This window comes from Oncorhynchus clarkii, chromosome 9, assembly GCF_045791955.1.
Source record: "Oncorhynchus clarkii lewisi isolate Uvic-CL-2024 chromosome 9, UVic_Ocla_1.0, whole genome shotgun sequence".
NCBI lineage: Eukaryota > Metazoa > Chordata > Actinopteri > Salmoniformes > Salmonidae > Oncorhynchus > Oncorhynchus clarkii.
The window spans coordinates 78,239,561-78,259,504 of record NC_092155.1 but is presented as its reverse complement, the minus strand read 5'-3'; the positions used below and the strand labels follow the sequence as shown (position 1 = coordinate 78,259,504).

General features: G+C 44.9%; 1 protein-coding gene across 1 annotated transcript; it reads left to right on the top strand.

The window, feature by feature from the left end:
• The first annotated feature begins 574 nt into the window (after positions 1-574).
• On the top strand, positions 575-15,364 carry LOC139417434 (uncharacterized). Its single transcript, XM_071166717.1, has 3 exons — positions 575-752; positions 13,393-13,985; positions 14,659-15,364. Exons 1-3 carry the CDS (start codon positions 645-647, stop codon positions 15,110-15,112), a joined length of 1,155 nt encoding a protein of 384 aa, XP_071022818.1. The 5' UTR covers positions 575-644; the 3' UTR covers positions 15,113-15,364.
• Positions 15,365-19,944: the final 4,580 nt, after the last annotated feature.

The following is a 19,944-nucleotide window of genomic DNA, read 5'->3' as shown; positions in this document are numbered from 1 at the left end:
TATTCTGACATTTCACATTCTTAAAATAAAGTGACGATCCTAACTGACCTAAGAACAGGGAATCTTTACTCTGATTAACTGTCAGGAATTTTGAAAACCTGAGTTTAAATGTATTTGGCCAAGGTGTACGTAAACTTCAGACTTCAACTGTATGTGTGTGTATTATTTTACTGCTCTAGAGATAAAAGTATTGTTTGGATAACCTTATTTGCTGTTATTTATTGATTATTTACACTCTTTATGCAATGGCAATGTAGAGAACACTGGAAGAAGAGTGATTACATAATTATTGTAATGTTTGTTTATGTGTCAATTAATCCCATACGGGATGGGTTGCCAATTGGCGATTTGACACGAAAATAATATTTTATTCACAAAATGTCATTCATACAGTATAATAACAGTCTGATATTCAAGGTGAGTGTATCTTCTGACATTCGTTTCCTCACGGCATCTTTTCCAGGGCGCTCATCTTCTTCTCTCCTCCCTTCCCTCCCTCCTGTCTTCTCCCTTGTCCCCCTCCGTTCTCTCTGGATGTTTAGCTCCTCCCTCCCTCCCGTTTTCATCTCTCCCTGTCTGGCTCCTCTGGGTGATAGTCATTGTTTGTCTTCTCTTCGTTGGGGCAGCCTCGTTTCTCCTGAAGGATGTCGGGCCTTTTGACGACTAACTCCAGCTCCGTGCTCCTCCTGCTGTCTGTCTCCCCGACCCTTCTCCTCCTCCTCTTCCTCCCGCCGCTGCCGCTGGAGGCCAAGGTAAAGATAGAGAAACGCAAAAGAGGCACATGCTAGCATCACATGATGATGCGGAATCATTGGAATCAGCCACAGGTGCAGCGGCAAGGGGGAAAAGTGCTTTGTTGGGTTTATGTTGTTTCGGTATTTTGATCCTTGATTTTCCCTGTGTGTTAGTAATGATGAGTCAGCATGTGGCTATCTACAGCTTGGTATTTCTGCCTCATTTGACCTATACAGGAATACATACATACACCATCTACTTGTTGTCTATAGTATCTTTTGTCTATAGTATCTATCTGTTGTCTATAGTATCTATCTGTTGTCTATAGTATCTATCTGTTGTCTATAGTATCTATTTGTTGTCTATAGTATCTATTTGTTGTCTATAGTATCTATCTGTTGTCTATAGGGTCTATTTGTTGTCTATAGTAACTGTTGCTGATAGTATCTATTGTCTATAGTTAATTTTATTGCCTTTATTTAACTAGGCAAGTCAGTTAAGAACAAATTCTTATTTTACAATGACGGCCTAGGAACAGAGGGTTTACCTGCCTTGTTCTGGGGCAGAACGACAGATTTATACCTCAGCTCGGGGATTTGATCTAGCAACCTTTTCAGTTACTAGTCCCAACACTCTAACCACTAGGCTACCCTGCCGCTCTGGGTAGCATCTATCTGTGGAGGAGAGATGGGGAGGGGGGAGGGATGGAGAGGGCGTGGAGGGGGATGGAGGGAGAGATAGGGAGATGGAGGAGGAGGAGGGGGGAGATGGCGGAGGTGGAAGTTAGAGACGAGATGAATGTTGGACAGGAACTGTGCGTCACTGATGTTACTTCTGCTGTTGCTGTACAGGACCTAGGAGTCAGGTTGTGTCTGCATGAGTAGCACAGCCAGTGATGTAGAGGTAAAACATATGCAATGGTGGGTAAGGTTACTCCACCCTGGTTACAACACTAGGTTACTACACCCTGGTTACAACACTAGGTTACTACACCCTGGTTACAACACTACACCCTGGTTACTACACCCTGGTTACAACACTAGGTTACTACACCCTGGTTAGTACACTAGGTTACTACACCCTGGTTAGTACACTAGGTTACTACACCCTGGTTAGTACACTAGGTTACTACACCCTGGTTACAACACTAGGTTACTCCACCCTGGTTACAGCACTAGGTTACTACACCCTGGTTACAACACTAGGTTACTACACCCTGGTTACAACACTAGGTTACTACACCCTGGTTACTACACTAGGTTACTCCACCCTGGTTACAACACTAGGTTACTACACCCTGGTTACAACACTAGGTTACAACACCCTGGTTACAACACTAGGTTACAACACCCTGGTTACAACACTAGGTTACAACACTAGGTTACTCCACCCTGGTTACAACACTAGGTTACTCCACCCTGGTTACAACACTAGGTTACTACACCCTGGTTACAACACTAGGTTACTACACCCTGGTTACAACACTAGGTTACTACACCCTGGTTACAACACTAGGTTACTACACCCTGGTTACTACACCCTGGTTACAACACTAGGTTACTACACCCTGTTTACAACACTAGGTTACTACACCCTGGTTACAACACTAGGTTACTACACCCTGGTTACAACACTAGGTTACTCCACCCTGGTTACAACACTAGGTTACTACACCCTGGTTACAACACTAGGTTACAACACCCTGGTTACAACACTAGGTTACTCCACCCTGGTTACAACACTAGGTTACTACACCCTGGTTACAACACTAGGTTACTACACCCTGGTTGCCAACACTAGGTTACTACACCCTGGTTACTACACCCTGGTTACAACACTAGGTTACTACACCCTGGTTACTACACTAGGTTACTACACCCTGGTTACTACACCCTGGTTACTACACCCTGGTTACAACACTAGGTTACTACACCATGGTTACAACACTAGGTTACTACACCCTGGTTACAACACTAGGTTACAACACCCTGGTTACAACACTAGGTTACTACACCCTGGTTACAACACTAGGTTACTCCACCCTGGTTACAACACTAGGTTACTACACCCTGGTTACAACACTAGGTTACAACACCCTGGTTACAACACTAGGTTACTCCACCCTGGTTACAACACTAGGTTACTACACCCTGGTTACAACACTAGGTTACTACACCCTGGTTACAACACTAGGTTACTACACCCTGGTTACTACACCCTGGTTACAACACTAGATTACTACACCCTGGTTACTACACTAGGTTACTACACCCTGGTTACTACACCCTGGTTACAACACTAGGTTACTACACCCTGGTTACAACACTAGGTTACTACACCCTGGTTACAACACTAGGTTACTACACCCTGTTTACAACACTAGGTTACTACACCCTGGTTACTACACCCTGGTTACAACACTAGGTTACTACACCCTGTTTACAACACTAGGTTACTACACCCTGGTTACTACACCCTGGTTACAACACTAGGTTACTACACCCTGGTTACTACACTAGGTTACTACACCCTGGTTACTACACCCTGGTTACAACACTAGGTTACTACACCCTGGTTACAACACTAGGTTACTACACCCTGGTTACAACACTAGGTTACTACACCCTGGTTACAACACTAGGTTACTACACCCTGGTTACAACATAGGTTACTACACCCTGGTTACAACACTAGGTTACTACACCCTGGTTACAACACTAGGTTACTACACCCTGGTTACAACACTAGGTTACTACACCCTGGTTACAACACTAGGTTACTACACCCTGGTTACAACACTAGGTTACTACACCCTGGTTACAACACTAGGTTACTACACCCTGGTTACAACACTAGGTTACTACACCCTGGTTACAACACCCTGGTTACAACACTAGGTTACTACACCCTGGTTACAACACTAGGTTACTACACCCTGGTTACAACACTAGGTTACTACACCCTGGTTACAACACTAGGTTACTACACCCTGGTTACAACACTAGGTTACTACACCCTGGTTACAACACTAGGTTACTACACCCTGGTTACTACACTAGGTTACTACACCCTGGTTACAACACTAGGTTACAACACTAGGTTACTACACCCTGGTTACAACACTAGGTTACTACACCCTGGTTACAACACTAGGTTACAACACTAGGTTACTAGACCCTGGTTACTACACCCTGGTTACAACTAGGTTACTACACCCTGGTTACAACACTAGGTTACTACACCCTGGTTACAACACTAGGTTACAACACCCTGGTTACAACACTAGGTTACTACACCCTGGTTACAACACTAGGTTACTCCACCCTGGTTACAACACTAGGTTACTACACCCTGGTTACAACACTAGGTTACAACACCCTGGTTACAACACTAGGTTACTCCACCCTGGTTACAACACTAGGTTACTACACCCTGGTTACAACACTAGGTTACTACACCCTGGTTACAACACTAGGTTACTACACCCTGGTTACTACACCCTGGTTACAACACTAGGTTACTACACCCTGGTTACTACACTAGGTTACTACACCCTGGTTACTACACCCTGGTTACAACACTAGGTTACTACACCCTGGTTACAACACTAGGTTACTACACCCTGGTTACAACACTAGGTTACTACACCCTGGTTACAACACTAGGTTACTACACCCTGGTTACAACACTAGGTTACTACACCCTGGTTACAACACTAGGTTACTACACCCTGGTTACAACACTAGGTTACTACACCCTGGTTACAACACCCTGGTTACAACACTAGGTTACTACACCCTGGTTACAACACTAGGTTACTACACCCTGGTTACAACACTAGGTTACTACACCCTGGTTACAACACTAGGTTACTACACCCTGGTTACAACACTAGGTTACTACACCCTGGTTACTACACTAGGTTACTACACCCTGGTTACAACACTAGGTTACAACACTAGGTTACTACACCCTGGTTACAACACTAGGTTACTACACCCTGGTTACAACACTAGGTTACAACACTAGGTTACTAGACCCTGGTTACAACACTAGGTTACTACATCCTGGTTACTACACCCTTGTTACTACACCCTGGTTACAACACTAGGTTACTACACCCTGGTTACAACACTAGGTTACTACACCCTGGTTACAACACTAGGTTACTACACCCTGGTTACAACACTACGTTACTACACCCTGGTTACAACACTACGTTACTACACCCTGGTTACAACACTAGGTTACATCACTAGGTTACTACACCCTGGTTACTAAACTCTGGTTACAACACTAGGTTACATCACTAGGTTACTACACCCTGGTTACTACACCCTGGTTACAACACTAGGTTACTACACCCTGGTTACAACACTAGGTTACAACACTAGGTTACTACACCCTGGTTACAACACTAGGTTACTACACCCTGGTTACAACACTAGGTTACTACACCCTGGTTACAACACTACGTTACTACACCCTGGTTACAACACTAGGTTACTACACCCTGGTTACTACACTAGGTTACTACACCCTGGTTACAGCACTACATTACTACACCCTGGTTACAACACTAGGTTACTACACCCTGGTTACAACACTAGGTTACTACACCCTGTTTACAACACTAGGTTACACCACTAGGTTACTACACCCTGGTTACAACACTAGGTTACTACACCCTGGTTACAACACTAGGTTACTACACCCTGGTTACAACTCTAGGTTACAACACTAGGTTACAACACTACATCCTGGTTACAACACTAGGTTACTACACCCTGGTTACAACACTAGGTTACTACACCCTGGTTACAACACTAGGTTACAACACCCTGGTTACAACACTAGGTTACTACACCCTGGTTACAACACTAGGTTACTACACCCTGGTTACAACACTAGGTTGCAACACCCTGGTTACAACACTAGGTTACTACACCCTGGTTACAACACTAGGTTACTACACCCTGGTTACAACACTAGGTTACTACACCCTGGTTACAACACTAGGTTACAACACCCTGGTTACAACACTAGGTTACTACACCCTGGTTACAACACTAGGTTACTACACCCTGGTTACAACACTAGGTTACTACACCCTGGTTACAACACTAGGTTACACCACCCTGGTTACAACACTAGGTTACTACACCCTGGTTACAACACTAGGTTACTACACCCTGGTTACAACACTAGGTTACTACACCCTGGTTACAACACTAGGTTACTACACCCTGGTTACAACACTAGGTTACTACACCCTGGTTACAACACTAGGTTACTACACCCTGGTTACAACATAGGTTACTACACCCTGGTTACTACACTAGGTTACTACACCCTGCTTTATACAGGGAGTACCGGTACTGAGACAATGTGTCGAGGTTAGTGGAGGTAATTTGGACATGTAGGTAGGGGTAAAGTGACTGCATATAGAGTAAACAGGTAGCAGCAGTGTAAAAACAAAGGGGGTTAATGTAAATAGTCTGGGTGGCCATGACTAACTGTTCAGCAGGTTTATGGCTTGGGGGGTAGAAGCTGTTTAAAAGCCTCTTGGACCTAGACATGGCGCTCCGGTACCGCTTGACGTGCGGTAGCAGAGAGAACAGTCTATGACTTGGGTGGCTGTAGTCTTTGACTGTTTTTTGGGCTTTCCTCATGGCAATAATATTTTAATATTATAGCTGTAGTCTACTGAAGTATGTAATATTATAGCTGTAGTCTACTGAAGTATGTAATATTACATTAAAACTCTCATTCAGACAACGATAGCCTGAACACAGAGCTGAACTGAATTAACAGTGATAAAGATGTTGACTGTACTGTATGGATACTGATAACGCTGTCATGTGTCTGTTTGTCTGTCACACACACACACACACACACACGCGCACACACACACACACACACACACACACACACACACACACACACACACACACACACACACACACACACACACACACACACACACACACATCACTGTATTGCCTCTACACCATTCAGCCTTGGTAATATATGGTTCCACAGTATCAATAGCTGATGCGACAACAATCCAATTAGCATAACCTACTGCTAGGAAGAGAGGAGCTAGCTGCTATGGCAACAGGCTTTGAGGGCACGGGCTCCATCTTCACAATATAATATTATCTCTCTCTCTTTCTACTCTCTCTCTCTTTCTACTCTCTCTCTCTTTCTACTCTCTCTCTCTCTCTCTCTCTCTCTCTCTTTCTACTCTCTCTCTCTCTCTCTCTCTCTCATTCTACTCTCTCTTTCTACTCTCTCTCTCTCTCTCTCTCTCTTTCTACTCTCTCTTTCTACTCTCTCTCTCTCTCTCTCTCTCTTTCTACTCTCTCTCTCTCTCTCTTTCTACTCTCTCTCTCTCTTTCTACTATCTCGCTCTCTTTCTACTCTCTCTCTCTCTCTCTCTTTCTACTCTCTCTCTCTCTCTCTTTCTTCTCTCTCTCTCTTTCTACTCTCTCTCTCTCTCTCTCTCTCTCTCTCTCTCTCTCTCTCTGTGTGTTTTATTGATGAGTTTCTACACATTTGGTGCAGTAGGGAAACTGTTCATCTGAGACCAATGTGTTCCGTTCAAAAGGTGTACAGCTTTCAGTTGTCATCACATTTACTAAAGGTGGAGCAAAGATAAGCGGTGGCCATTTTTCATTAATTTGAGTCACTCTAGAGATTGATTGGCTAGTAGCTAGGGACATTATGAAGGAGTGTAGAATATGATGGAAAGGTCATGAGAAGGGAACAATTGCAGTATAAAAAGTAGTACTTTGCAGGATAAGAAGTAGATGTAGAGGAGGAGATATAGAGGTAGAGGAGGAGAAATAGAGGTAGAGGAGGTGATGTAGAGGAGGAGATATAGAGGTAGAGGAGGTGATGTAGTGGTAGAGGAGGTGTTGTAGAGGTAGAGGAGGAGATATAGAGGTAGAGGAGGTGATGTAGAAAAGGAGATATAGAGGTAGAGGAGGAGATATAGAGGTAGAGGAGATATAGAGGTAGAGGATGAGATGTAGAGGTAGAGGAGGAGATATAGAGGTAGAGGAGGTGATATAGAGGTAGAAGAGGAGATGTAGACATAGAGGAGGACATATAGAGGTTGAGGAGGTGATGTAGAGGAGGAGATATAGAGGTAGAGGAGGTTATATAGAGGTAGAGGAGGGGATGTAGAGGAGGTGATATAGAGGTAGAGGAGGAGATGTAGAGGTAGAGGAGGTGATATAGAGGTAGAGGAGGGGATGTAGAGGAGGTGATATAGAGGTAGAGGAGGAGATATAGAGGTAGAGGAGGAGATGTAGAGGAGGAGGTATAGAGGTAGAGGAGCTATAGAGGTAGAGGAGGTGATGTAGAGGAGGTGATATAGAGGTAGAGGAGGTGATGTAGATGTAGAGTAGGTGATGTAGAGGTAGAGGAGGTGATGTAGAGGTAGAGGAGGAGAAATATAGGTAGAGGAGGGGATGTAGAGGAGGAGATATAGAGGTAGAGGAGGTGATGTAGAGGTAGAGGAGGTGATGTAGAGGTAGAGGAGGTGATGTAGAGGTAGAGGAGGTGCTGTAGAGGTAGAGGAGGAGATATAGAGGTAGAGGATGAGATATAGAGGTAGAGGAGGGGATGTAGAGGAGGTGATATAGAGGTAGAGGAAGTGATGTAGAGGTAGAGGAGGTGATGTAGAGGTAGAGGAGGTGGTGTAGAGGTAGAGGAGGAGATGTAGAGGTAGAGGAGGTGATGTAGAGGTAGAGGAGGTGCTGTAGAGGTAGAGGAGGAGATATAGAGGTAGAGGATGAGATATAGAGGTAGAGGAGGGGATGTAGAGGAGGTGATATAGAGGTAGAGGAAGTGATGTAGAGGTAGAGGAGGTGATGTAGAGGTAGAGGAGGTGGTGTAGAGGTAGAGGAGGTGCTGTAGAGGTAGAGGAGGTGATATAGAGGTAGAGGAGGTGATATAGAGGTAGAGGAGGAGATATAGAGGTAGAGGAGGAGATATAGAGGTAGAGGAGGAGATATAGAGGTAGAGGAGGTGATATAGAGGTAGAGGAGGAGATATAGAGGTAGAGGAGGAGATGTAGAGGTAGAGGAGGTGTTGTAGAGGTAGAGGAGGAGATATAAAGGTAGAGGAGGTGATATAGAGGTAGAGGAGGTGATATAGAGGTAGAGGAGGTGATATAGAGGTAGAGGAGGTGATATAGAGGTAGAGGAGGTGATGTAGCGGTAGAGGAGGAGATATAAAGGTAGAGGAGGAGATATATAGGTACAGGAGGAGATATAGAGGTAGAGGAGGTGATATAGAGGTAGAGGAGGTGATATAGAGGTAGAGGAGGTGATGTAGAGGTAGAGGAGGTGCTGTAGAGGTAGAGGAGGTGATATAGAGGTAGAGGAGGTGATATAGAGGTAGAGGATGAGATATAGAGGTAGAGGAGGTGATGTAGCGGTAGAGGAGGAGATATAAAGGTACAGGAGGAGATATAGAGGTAGAGGAGGTGATATAGAGGTAGAGGAGGAGATATAGAGGTAGAGGAGGAGATATAGAGGTAGAGGAGGAGATATAGAGTAGGAGATATAAAGGTTGAGGAGGTGATATAGAGGTAGAGAAGGTGATACAGAGGTAGAGGAGGAGATATAGGGGTAGAGGAGGTGATATAGAGGTAGAGGAGGTGATATAGAGGTAGAGGAGGAGATATAGAGGTAGAGGAGGAGATATAGAGGTAGAGGAGGAGATGTAGAGGTAGAGGAGGAGATATAGAGGAGGTGATATAGAGGTAGAGGAGGTGATATAGAGGTAGAGGAGGTGATATAGAGGTAGAGGAGGTGATGTGGAGGTAGAGGAGGTGATATAGAGGTAGAGGAGGGGGTGGGGAGGTTAGGAGGAGTAAAGTAGGGGGTTGGAGCTGGGACATTTTCAGCTTCCAGGAATTGTGTACTGATCCTTGCGATATGGGGCCATGCATTATCATGCTGAAACATGAGGTGATGGCGGCAGATGAATGGCACGACAATGGGCCTCAGGATCTCGTCACGGTATCTTGCCATTGATCAAATGCAATTGTATTCGTTGTCCGTAGCTTATGGCTGCCATTACCATAACCCCACCGACCACCATGGGGCCCTCTGTTCACAACGTTGACATCAGTAAACCGCTCACCCACACGACGCCATCTGTCCGGTACAGTTGAAACCGGGATTCATCCATCTAGTACACTTCTCCAGTGTGCCAGTGGTTATCGAAGGTGAACATTTGACCACTGAAGTCTGTTACAACCCTGAACTGCAGTCAGGTCAAGACCCTGGTGAGGGCGACGAGCACGCAGATGATTTTACCCGAGACGGTTTCTGGGAGTATGTGCAGAAATTATTCGGTTGTACAAACCCACAGTTTCATCAGCTGTCCTGGTGGCTGGTCTCAGACGATCCCACAGTTTCATCAGCTGTCCTGGTGGCTGGTCTCAGACGATCCCACAGTTTCATCAGCTGTCCTGGTGGCTGGTCTCAGACGATCCCACAGTTTCATCAGCTGTCTGGGTGGCTGGTCTCAGAGGATCCCACAGTTTCATCAGCTGTCCTGGTGGCTGGTCTCAGACGATCCCACAGTTTCATCAGCTGTCCAGGTGGCTGGTCTCAGACGATCCCACAGTTTCATCAGCTGTCTGGGTGGCTGGTCTCAGACGATCCCACAGTTTCATCAGCTGTCTGGGTGGCTGGTCTCAGACGATCCCAGTTTCATCAGCTGTCTGGGTGGCTGGTCTCAGAGGATCCCACAGTTTCATCAGCTGTCTGGGTGGCTGGTCTCAGAGGATCCCACAGTTTCATCAGCTGTCTGGGTGGCTGGTCTCAGAGGATCCCACAGTTTCATCAGCTGTCCGGGTGGCTGGTCTCAGACGATCCCACAGTTTCATCAGCTGTCTGGGTGGCTGGTCTCAGACGATCGCAGTTTCATCAGCTGTCTGGGTGGCTGGTCTCAGAGGATCCCACAGTTTCATCAGCTGTCTAGGTGGCTGGTCTCAGACGATCCCACAGTTTCATCAGCTGTCCAGGTGGCTGGTCTCAGACGATCCCGCAGGTGAAGAAGCCGGACGCGGAGATCCTGGGCTGGTGGTGGTTACATGTGGTTGTGAGTCTGGTTGGACATTGGACACTCTAAAACGACATTGGAGGCGGCTTATGGTAGAGAAATTAACATGAATTTCTCTGGCAACAGCTCTGTTGGACATTCCTGCAGTCAGCATGCCAATTGTACGCTCCCTCAAAACTTGAGAAATCTGTGGCATTGTGTTGTGTGACAAAACTGAACATTTTAGAGTGGCCTTTTATTGTCCCCAGCAAATCAAATCAAAATCAAATCATATCAAATTGTATTAGTCACATGCGCCCGAATACAGTGAAATGCTTACTTACGAGCCCCTAACCAACAATGCAGTTTTAAAAAATAGATATGAAATAAATACAAAATATGAATAAGAATAAGAAATAAAAGTAACAAGTAATTAAAGAGCAGCAGTAAAATAACAATAGCGAGACTATATACAGGGGGGTACCTGTACAGAGTCAATGTGCAGGGGCACCGGTTCATTTAGGTAATATGTAGGTAGAGTTATTAAAGTGACTATGCATAGATGATAACAACAGAGAGTAGCAGCAGTGTAAAAGAAGGGGGGCAATGCAAATAATCTGGGTAGCCATTTGATTAGCTGTTCAGGAGTCTTGGGTGTAGGAGCTGTTTAGGAGGAGCTGTTTAGAAGCCTCTTGGACCTAGACTTGGCACTCCGGTACCGCTTGCCGTGCGGTAGCAGAGAGAACAGTCTATGACTAGGGTGGCTGTAGTCTTTGACAATTTTTAGGGCCTTCCTCTGACACCGCCTGGTATAGAGGTCCTGGATGGCAGGAAGCGTTGCCCCGGTGATGTACTGGGCAGTTACGCATTACTCTCTGTAGTGCCTTGCTATCGGAGGCCGAGCAGTTGCCATACCAGGCAGTGATGCAACCATGCTCTCGATGGTGCAGCTGTAGAACCTTTGAGGATTTGAGGACCAATGCCAAATCTTTTTAGTCTCCTGAGGGGAGAAAATGTGTTGTTGTGCCCTCTTCACGACTGTCTTGGTGTGTTTGGACCATTCTAGTTTGTTGGTGATGTGGACACCAAGGAATTTGAAGCTCTCAACCTGCTCCGCTACAGGTCCGTCGATGAGAACGGGGGCGTGGCTCGGCCCTCTTTTTCCTCTCGTCCACAATCATCTCCTTTGTCTTGATCACATTGAGGGAGAGGTTGTTTTCCTGGCAACACACGGCCAGGTCTCTAATCTCCTCCCTATATGCTGTCTCGTCGCTGTTGATGACTGTTGTGTCCTCGGCAAACTTAATGATGGTGTTGGAGTCGTGCCTGGCCGTGCAGTCATGAGTGAACAGGGAGTACAGGAAGGGACTAAGCACGCACCCCTGAGGGGTACCTGTGTTCAGGATCAGCATGCCAGATGTGTTGTTACCTACCCTGATCACCTGGGGGCGACCCGTCAGGAAGTCCATGATCCAGTTGCAGAGAGAGCTGTTCAGTCCCAGGGTCCTTAGCTTAGTGATGAGCTTTGAGGGCACTATGGTGTTGAACGCTGAGCTCTAGTCAATGAACAGCATTCTCACATAGGTGTTCCTTTTGTCCAGGTAGGAAAGGGCAGTGTGGAGTGCAATAGAGATTGCATCATCTGTGGATCTGTTAGGGCGTTATGCAAATTGGAGTGGGTCTAGGGTTTCTGGGATAAGGGTGTTAAAGTGAGCCATGACAAGCCTTTCAAAGCACTTCATGGCTACAGACGTGAGTGCTACGGGTCAGTAGTCATTTAGGCAGGTTACCTTAGTGTTCCTGCACACAGGAACTATGGTGGTCTGCTTGAAACATGTTGGTATTACAGACTCGGACAGGGAGAGGTTGAAAATGTCAGTGAAGACACTTGGTTGGTTGGTCAGCGCATGCTCGCAGTACACGTCCTAGTAATCCATCTGGCCCTGCGGCCTTGTGAATGTTGACCTGTTTAAAGGTTTTACTCACATCGGCTGCGGAGAGCGTAATCACACAGTCTTCCGGAACAGCTGGTGCTCTCATGCATATTTCAGTGTTATTTACCTCGAAGCGAGCATAGAAGTAGTTTAGTTTAGTAGTCTGGTAGTCTCGTGTCACTGGGCAGCTCTTGGCTGTGCTTCCCTTTGTAGTCTGTAATAGTTTGCAAGCCCTGCCACATCCGAGGCTTACTGCTGTGTCATCTCAGAGTTCCAGGGGAGACTTACTGCTGTGTCATCTCAGAGTTCCAGGGGAGACTTACTGCTGTGTCATCTCAGAGTTCCAGGGGAGACTTACTGCTGTGTCATCTCAGAGTTCCAGGGGAGACTTACTGCTGTGTCATCTCAGAGTTCCAGGGGAGACTTACTGCTGTGTCATCTCAGAGTTCCAGGGGAGAATTACTGCTGTGTCATCTCAGAGTTTCAACTGTTAATGTATGTGGGCGTCGACATTGTCTTAGTCTATTACAAAGTCCTAAAAATAACCAACATATCTCTCTCTCATCCTGTCTATCTGTTTCTTCTCTCTCTGCATCTCTCTTTCCTCTCTCTCTCTTTGTTTCTCCTCTCTTTCTGTCTCTCTCTTTCTCCCTCTTAGTCATTGTCCGCTGCCCGTGGCGTGGCGGGGCGTGGTCTGGACGCCACTGGAGGCGGGGTCAGGCGTCTCCGCAGAGACCTCCGTGATTCGCTGCCGTACGAGGCCGGGATGATGTCCTATCCTGGGGAGTCGGCTGACGTCCTGACCCGGCGGGGGGGTAACGAGCTGCTCTACCAACCAGAGGAGTGGAGGGGGCAGGGCTTAGGCCAGGCTGTGCAGCAATTGGTGGAGAACGACGAGAGGCATGAACAGGAAACGGCGTACCTGGCCGGGTTGCTCCGCCTCCTCAGTGAAGCTGAAGGAGCTGCCGGAGAGGAGGGAGGTGAGGAGGACCATGGGCCAGGGGACTTCCAAGGGCCCTATACCCGTGACTACGATGAGACAGTGCAGGGGATGAGAATGGGAAAGCCGCAGGCTGCAGCTCCATGGCAGGGCCTACTGGACCCCCAGCTCACCCAGGCCCTGCTCAACAGATACAGGCAGGAGAGGCTGCAGCAGCAGGCCGGGTTACCAGGTCTACCAGCCGCCATCAACAGGTTTACAGATGACAGGCTGGAAACAGGCAGCCAGGACCAAGACCAGGAGGCTCTGAGGTAAGGAGAAGGAGGGAGAGAGAAAGAGAGAGACAGAGGGAAGAGAGCACAGAGAAATGTGAATATACACAGAGTGTACAAAACATTAGGAACACCTTCTCATTCCATGATGTAGACTGACCAGGTGAATCCAGGTGAAAGCTCTGATCCCTTATTGATGTCACCTGTTAAATCCACTTAAAATCAGTGTAGATGAAAGAGAGGAGACAGGTGGTTAAAGAAGGGTTTTTAAGCCTTGAGACAATTGAGACATTGATTGTGTATCTGTGCCATTCAGAGGGTGACTGGGCAAGTCAAAATATTGAAGTACCTTTGAACGGGGTATGGTAGTAGGTGCCCGGTGCGCTGTTTTTCGAGTGTGTCAAGAACTGCAATGCTGCTGGATTTTTAGCGCTCAACAGTTTCCCGTGTGTATCAAGAATGGTCCACCACCCAAAGGACATCCAGCTAACTTGACGTCAACATGGGCCAGCATCCCTGTGGAATGCTTTCGACACCTTGTAGAGAACCTCCTCTCTTCTGATGGCAGAAGGGGGTTGGGGTGGGGGGGGGGGGGGGGCAGCAATGTTCTACACTCAGTTATGTAGCCATTGAATGTACACTAGCTAGCAGGGTATAATGTTTTGGTTGTAAAATGTAAACATAATTCATGTTATTATCCCTGTGTCTCTAGATACCTTGTAACCAAGATCCTGTCCAGCATTAGTCCCAACAACCCCCAGGGTTCGTCAGGCCGCCGGGCGAGGAGGGACCTGGTGTCTGTGTCTGGTGGTGGGGGTGGAGGGGTCAGAGCAGCCTCAGAACCAGTCTTCCACAGATCCCGTCGCTCCCTGGTCTCCCCTCCTACTCCCTCCCCCAGCCGGGAGCCCTCTCCGGGGCTTCTGAGGGTCAAGAGGCTGGGGTACATGGAAGAGGGCCCTGGATGGCTTGGGGGAGAGAGGGAGGGCCACAAGACCCCTAACCATGCTGTGGGGTTACAGAGGATGAAGAGGATCGACAACGAACTACAGGCCCAGCCTGGTGGGAGGCCCAGCCGCAGGAGAAGAGCCCTGAACTACGACCCCCAAGCCCTAACCCACGACCCTGAGCTGCTGGTCCAACACATCCTACACTACCTGCCACAGTAGAGAGGGAGAGATAGAGAGACAGTGAGAGAGACAGAGAGAGAGAGAGATGGAGAGAGAGAAACAGAGAGAGATAGATAAACAGAGAGACGGAGAGAGAGAAACAGAGAGAGATATAGATGGAGAGATAGAGAAGCAGAGAGATAGACAGATGGAGAGAGAGAAACAGAGAGAGATATAGATGGACAGAGAGAGATAGACAGATGGAGAGAGAGAAACAGAGAGAGATATAGAGGGAGAGAGAGCGATAGAGAAGCAGAGAGAGATACACAGATGGAGAGAGAGAAACAGATATATAGATATAGATGGACAGAGAGAGATAGAGAGAGATGGAGATATGGAGAGAGATGGATAGAAAGAGATATAGAGGTGGAGAGAGATGGAGAGAGAACGATGGAGAGATATAGAGAGATAGAGAGATGGAGATATGGAGAGAGATGGATAGAGAGAGATATAGAGGGAGAGAGAAGCAGAGAGAGATAGACAGATGGAGAGAGATAGAGAGAGATGGAGATATGGAGAGAGATGGATAGAGAGATATAGAGGGAGAGAGAAGCAGAGAGAGATAGACAGATGGAGAGAGATAGAGAGAGATGGAGATATGGAGAGAGATGGATAGAGAGAGATAGACAGATGGAGAGAGATAGAGAGAGATGGAGATATGGAGAGAGATGGATAGAGAGAGATAGACAGATGGAGAGAGATGGAGAGAGATAGCCTCATGCTTATTAACAGTGTAGTAACACCTTCTAACACTCTATATATTATAATATTCATAAACGTCTTTGAAATAAAGCTTCAATCAAAGTATTCTGATAGATTTATTTGTTTATTTTTTGAGTTCAGATCTTATTTATTTGACTTGTTTGGGAAGTTAAGAATAGGGAGGGCAAGAGGGAAAAAAGTATTATTAAAAAGATTAGGGAGTGACAGGGTAGTCTAGTGGTTAGAACGTCGGACTAGTAACCGAAAGGTTGCAAGTTCAAATCCCTGAGCTGACAAGGTAGAAATCTGTCGTTCTGCCCCTGAACAAGGCAGTTAACCCACTGTTCCTAGGCCGTCATTGAAAATAAGAATTTGTTGTTAACTGACTTGCCAAGTTAAATAAAGATGAAAAAATACAAGTTAAATAAAAATAAGGAAGATAGAAACACAAGTAGTCTTCATCTTCCCCCATGTTTTAGTAGTCTTCATCTTCCCCCATGTTTTAGTAGTCTTCATCTTCCCCCATGTTTTAGTAGTCTTCATCTTCCCCCATGTTTTAGTAGTCTTCATCTTCCCCCATGTTTTAGTAGTCTTCATCTTCCCCCATGTTTTAGTAGTCTTCATCTTCTTCCAATGTTTAGTATTCTTCATCCATGTTTTAGTAGTCTTCATCTTCTTCCCATGATTTAGTAGTCTTCATCTTCTTCCCATGTTTTAGTAGTCTTCATCTTCTTCCCATGTTTTAGTAGTCTTCATCTTCCCCCATGTTTTAGTAGTCTTCATCTTCCCCCATGTTTTAGTAGTCTTCATCTTCTTCCCATGTTTTAGTAGTCTTCATCTTCTTCCCATGTTTTAGTAGTCTTCATCTTCCCCCATGTTTTAGTAGTCTTCATCTTCTTCCCATGTTTTAGTAGTCTTCATCTTCCCCCATGTTTTAGTAGTCTTCATCTTCCCCCATGTTTTAGTAGTCTTCATCTTCCCCCATGTTTTAGTAGTCTTCATCTTCCCCCATGTTTTAGTAGTCTTCATCTTCTTCCCATGTTTTAGTAGTCTTCATCTTCTTCCCATGTTTTAGTAGTCTTCATCTTCTTCCCATGTTTTAGTAGTCTTCATCTTCCCCCATGTTTTAGTAGTCTTCATCTTCCCCCATGTTTTAGTAGTCTTCATCTTCTTCCCATGTTTTAGTAGTCTTCATCTTCTTCCCATGTTTTAGTAGTCTTCATCTTCTTCCCATGTTTTAGTAGTCTTCATCTTCCCCCATGTTTTAGTAGTCTTCATCTTCCCCCATGTTTTAGTAGTCTTCATCTTCCCCCATGTTTTAGTAGTCTTCATCTTCTTCCCATGTTTTAGTAGTCTTCATCTTCCCCCATGTTTTAGTAGTCTTCATCTTCTTCCCATGTTTTAGTAGTCTTCATCTTCCCCCATGTTTTAGTAGTCTTCATCTTTCCCCCCATGTTTTAGTAGTCTTCATCTTCTTCCCATGTTTTAGTAGTCTTCATCTTCTTCTCATGTTTTAGTAGTCTTCATCTTCTTCCCATGTTTTAGTAGTCTTCATCTTCTTCCCATGTTTTAGTAGTCTTCATTTTCTTCCCATGTTTTAGTAGTCTTCATCTTCCCCCATGTTTTAGTAGTCTTCATCTTCTTCCCATGTTTTAGTAGTCTTCATCTTCTTCCCATGTTTTAGTAGTCTTCATCTTCCCCCATGTTTTAGTAGTCTTCATCTTCTTCCCATGTTTTAGTAGTCTTCATCTTCTTCCCATGTTTTAGTAGTCTTCATCTTCTTCTCATGTTTTAGTAGTCTTCATCTTCTTCCCATGTTTTAGTAGTCTTCATCTTCTTCCCATGTTTTAGTAGTCTTCATCTTCTTCCCATGTTTTAGTAGTCTTCATCTTCTTCCCATGTTTTAGTAGTCTTCATCTTCTTCCCATGTTTTAGTAGTCTTCATCTTCCCCCATGTTTTAGTAGTCTTCATCTTTCCCCATGTTTTAGTAGTCTTCATCTTCTTCCCATGTTTTAGTAGTCTTCATCTTCTTCCCATGTTTTAGTAGTCTTCATCTTCCCCCATGTTTTAGTAGTCTTCATCTTCCCCCATGTTTTAGTAGTCTTCATCTTCCCCCATGTTTTAGTAGTCTTCATCTTCTTCCCATGTTTTAGTAGTCTTCATCTTCCCCCATGTTTTAGTAGTCTTCATCTTCTTCCCATGTTTTAGTAGTCTTCATCTTCTCCCCATGTTTTAGTAGTCTTCATCTTCTCCCCATGTTTTAGTAGTCTTCATCTTCTTCCCATGTTTTAGTAGTCTTCATCTTCTTCTCATGTTTTAGTAGTCTTCATCTTCTTCCCATGTTTTAGTAGTCTTCATCTTCTTCCCATGTTTTAGTAGTCTTCATCTTCTTCCCATGTTTTAGTAGTCTTCATCTTCTTCCCATGTTTTAGTAGTCTTCATCTTCCCCCATGTTTTAGTAGTCTTCATCTTCTTCCCATGTTTTAGTAGTCTTCATCTTCTTCCCATGATTTAGTAGTCTTCATCTTCTTCCCATGTTTTAGTAGTCTTCATCTTCCCCCATGTTTTAGTAGTCTTCATCTTCTTCCCATGTTTTAGTAGTCTTCATCTTCTTCCCATGTTTTAGTAGTCTTCATCTTCTTCCCATGTTTTAGTAGTCTTCATCTTCTTCCCATGTTTTAGTAGTCTTCATCTTCTTCCCATGTTTTAGTAGTCTTCATCTTCCCCCATGTTTTAGTAGTCTTCATCTTCCCCCATGTTTTAGTAGTCTTCATCTTCCCCCATGTTTTAGTAGTCTTCATCTTCCCCCATGTTTTAGTAGTCTTCATCTTCTTCCCATGTTTTAGTAGTCTTCATCTTCTTCCCATGTTTTAGTAGTCTTCATCTTCTTCCCATGTTTTAGTAGTCTTCATCTTCTTCCCATGTTTTAGTAGTCTTCATCTTCTTCCCATGTTTTAGTAGTCTTCATCTTCTTCTCATGTTTTAGTAGTCTTCATCTTCCCCCATGTTTTAGTAGTCTTCATCTTCCCCCATGTTTTAGTAGTCTTCATCTTTCCCCATGTTTTAGTAGTCTTCATCTTCCCCCATGTTTTAGTAGTCTTCATCTTCTTCCCATGATTTAGTAGTCTTCATCTTTCCCCATGTTTTAGTAGTCTTCATCTTTCCCCCCATGTTTTAGTAGTCTTCATCTTCCCCCATGTTTTAGTAGTCTTCATCTTCTTCCCATGTTTTAGTAGTCTTCATCTTCCCCCATGTTTTAGTAGTCTTCATCTTCTTCCCATGTTTTAGTAGTCTTCATCTTCCCCCATGTTTTAGTAGTCTTCATCTTCCCCCATGTTTTAGTAGTCTTCATCTTCCCCCATGTTTTAGTAGTCTTCATCTTCTTCCCATGTTTTAGTAGTCTTCATCTTCCCCCATGTTTTAGTAGTCTTCATCTTTCCCCCCATGTTTTAGTAGTCTTCATCTTCCCCCATGTTTTAGTAGTCTTCATCTTCTTCCCATGTTTTAGTAGTCTTCATCTTCTTCCCATGTTTTAGTAGTCTTCATCTTCCCCCATGTTTTAGTAGTCTTCATCTTCCCCCATGTTTTAGTAGTCTTCATCTTCCCCCATGTTTTAGTAGTCTTCATCTTCTTCCCATGTTTTAGTAGTCTTCATCTTCTTCCCATGTTTTAGTAGTCTTCATCTTCTTCCCATGTTTTAGTAGTCTTCATCTTCCCCCATGTTTTAGTAGTCTTCATCTTCTTCTCATGTTTTAGTAGTCTTCATCTTCTTCTCATGTTTTAGTAGTCTTCATCTTCTTCCCATGTTTTAGTAGTCTTCATCTTCTTCCCATGTTTTAGTAGTCTTCATCTTCCCCCATGTTTTAGTAGTCTTCATCTTCCCCCATGTTTTAGTAGTCTTCATCTTCCCCCATGTTTTAGTAGTCTTCATCTTCTTCCCATGTTTTAGTAGTCTTCATCTTCCCCCATGTTTTAGTAGTCTTCATCTTCCCCCATGTTTTAGTAGTCTTCATCTTCCCCCATGTTTTAGTAGTCTTCATCTTCCCCCATGTTTTAGTAGTCTTCATCTTCTTCCCATGTTTTAGTAGTCTTCATCTTCTTCCCATGTTTTAGTAGTCTTCATCTTCTT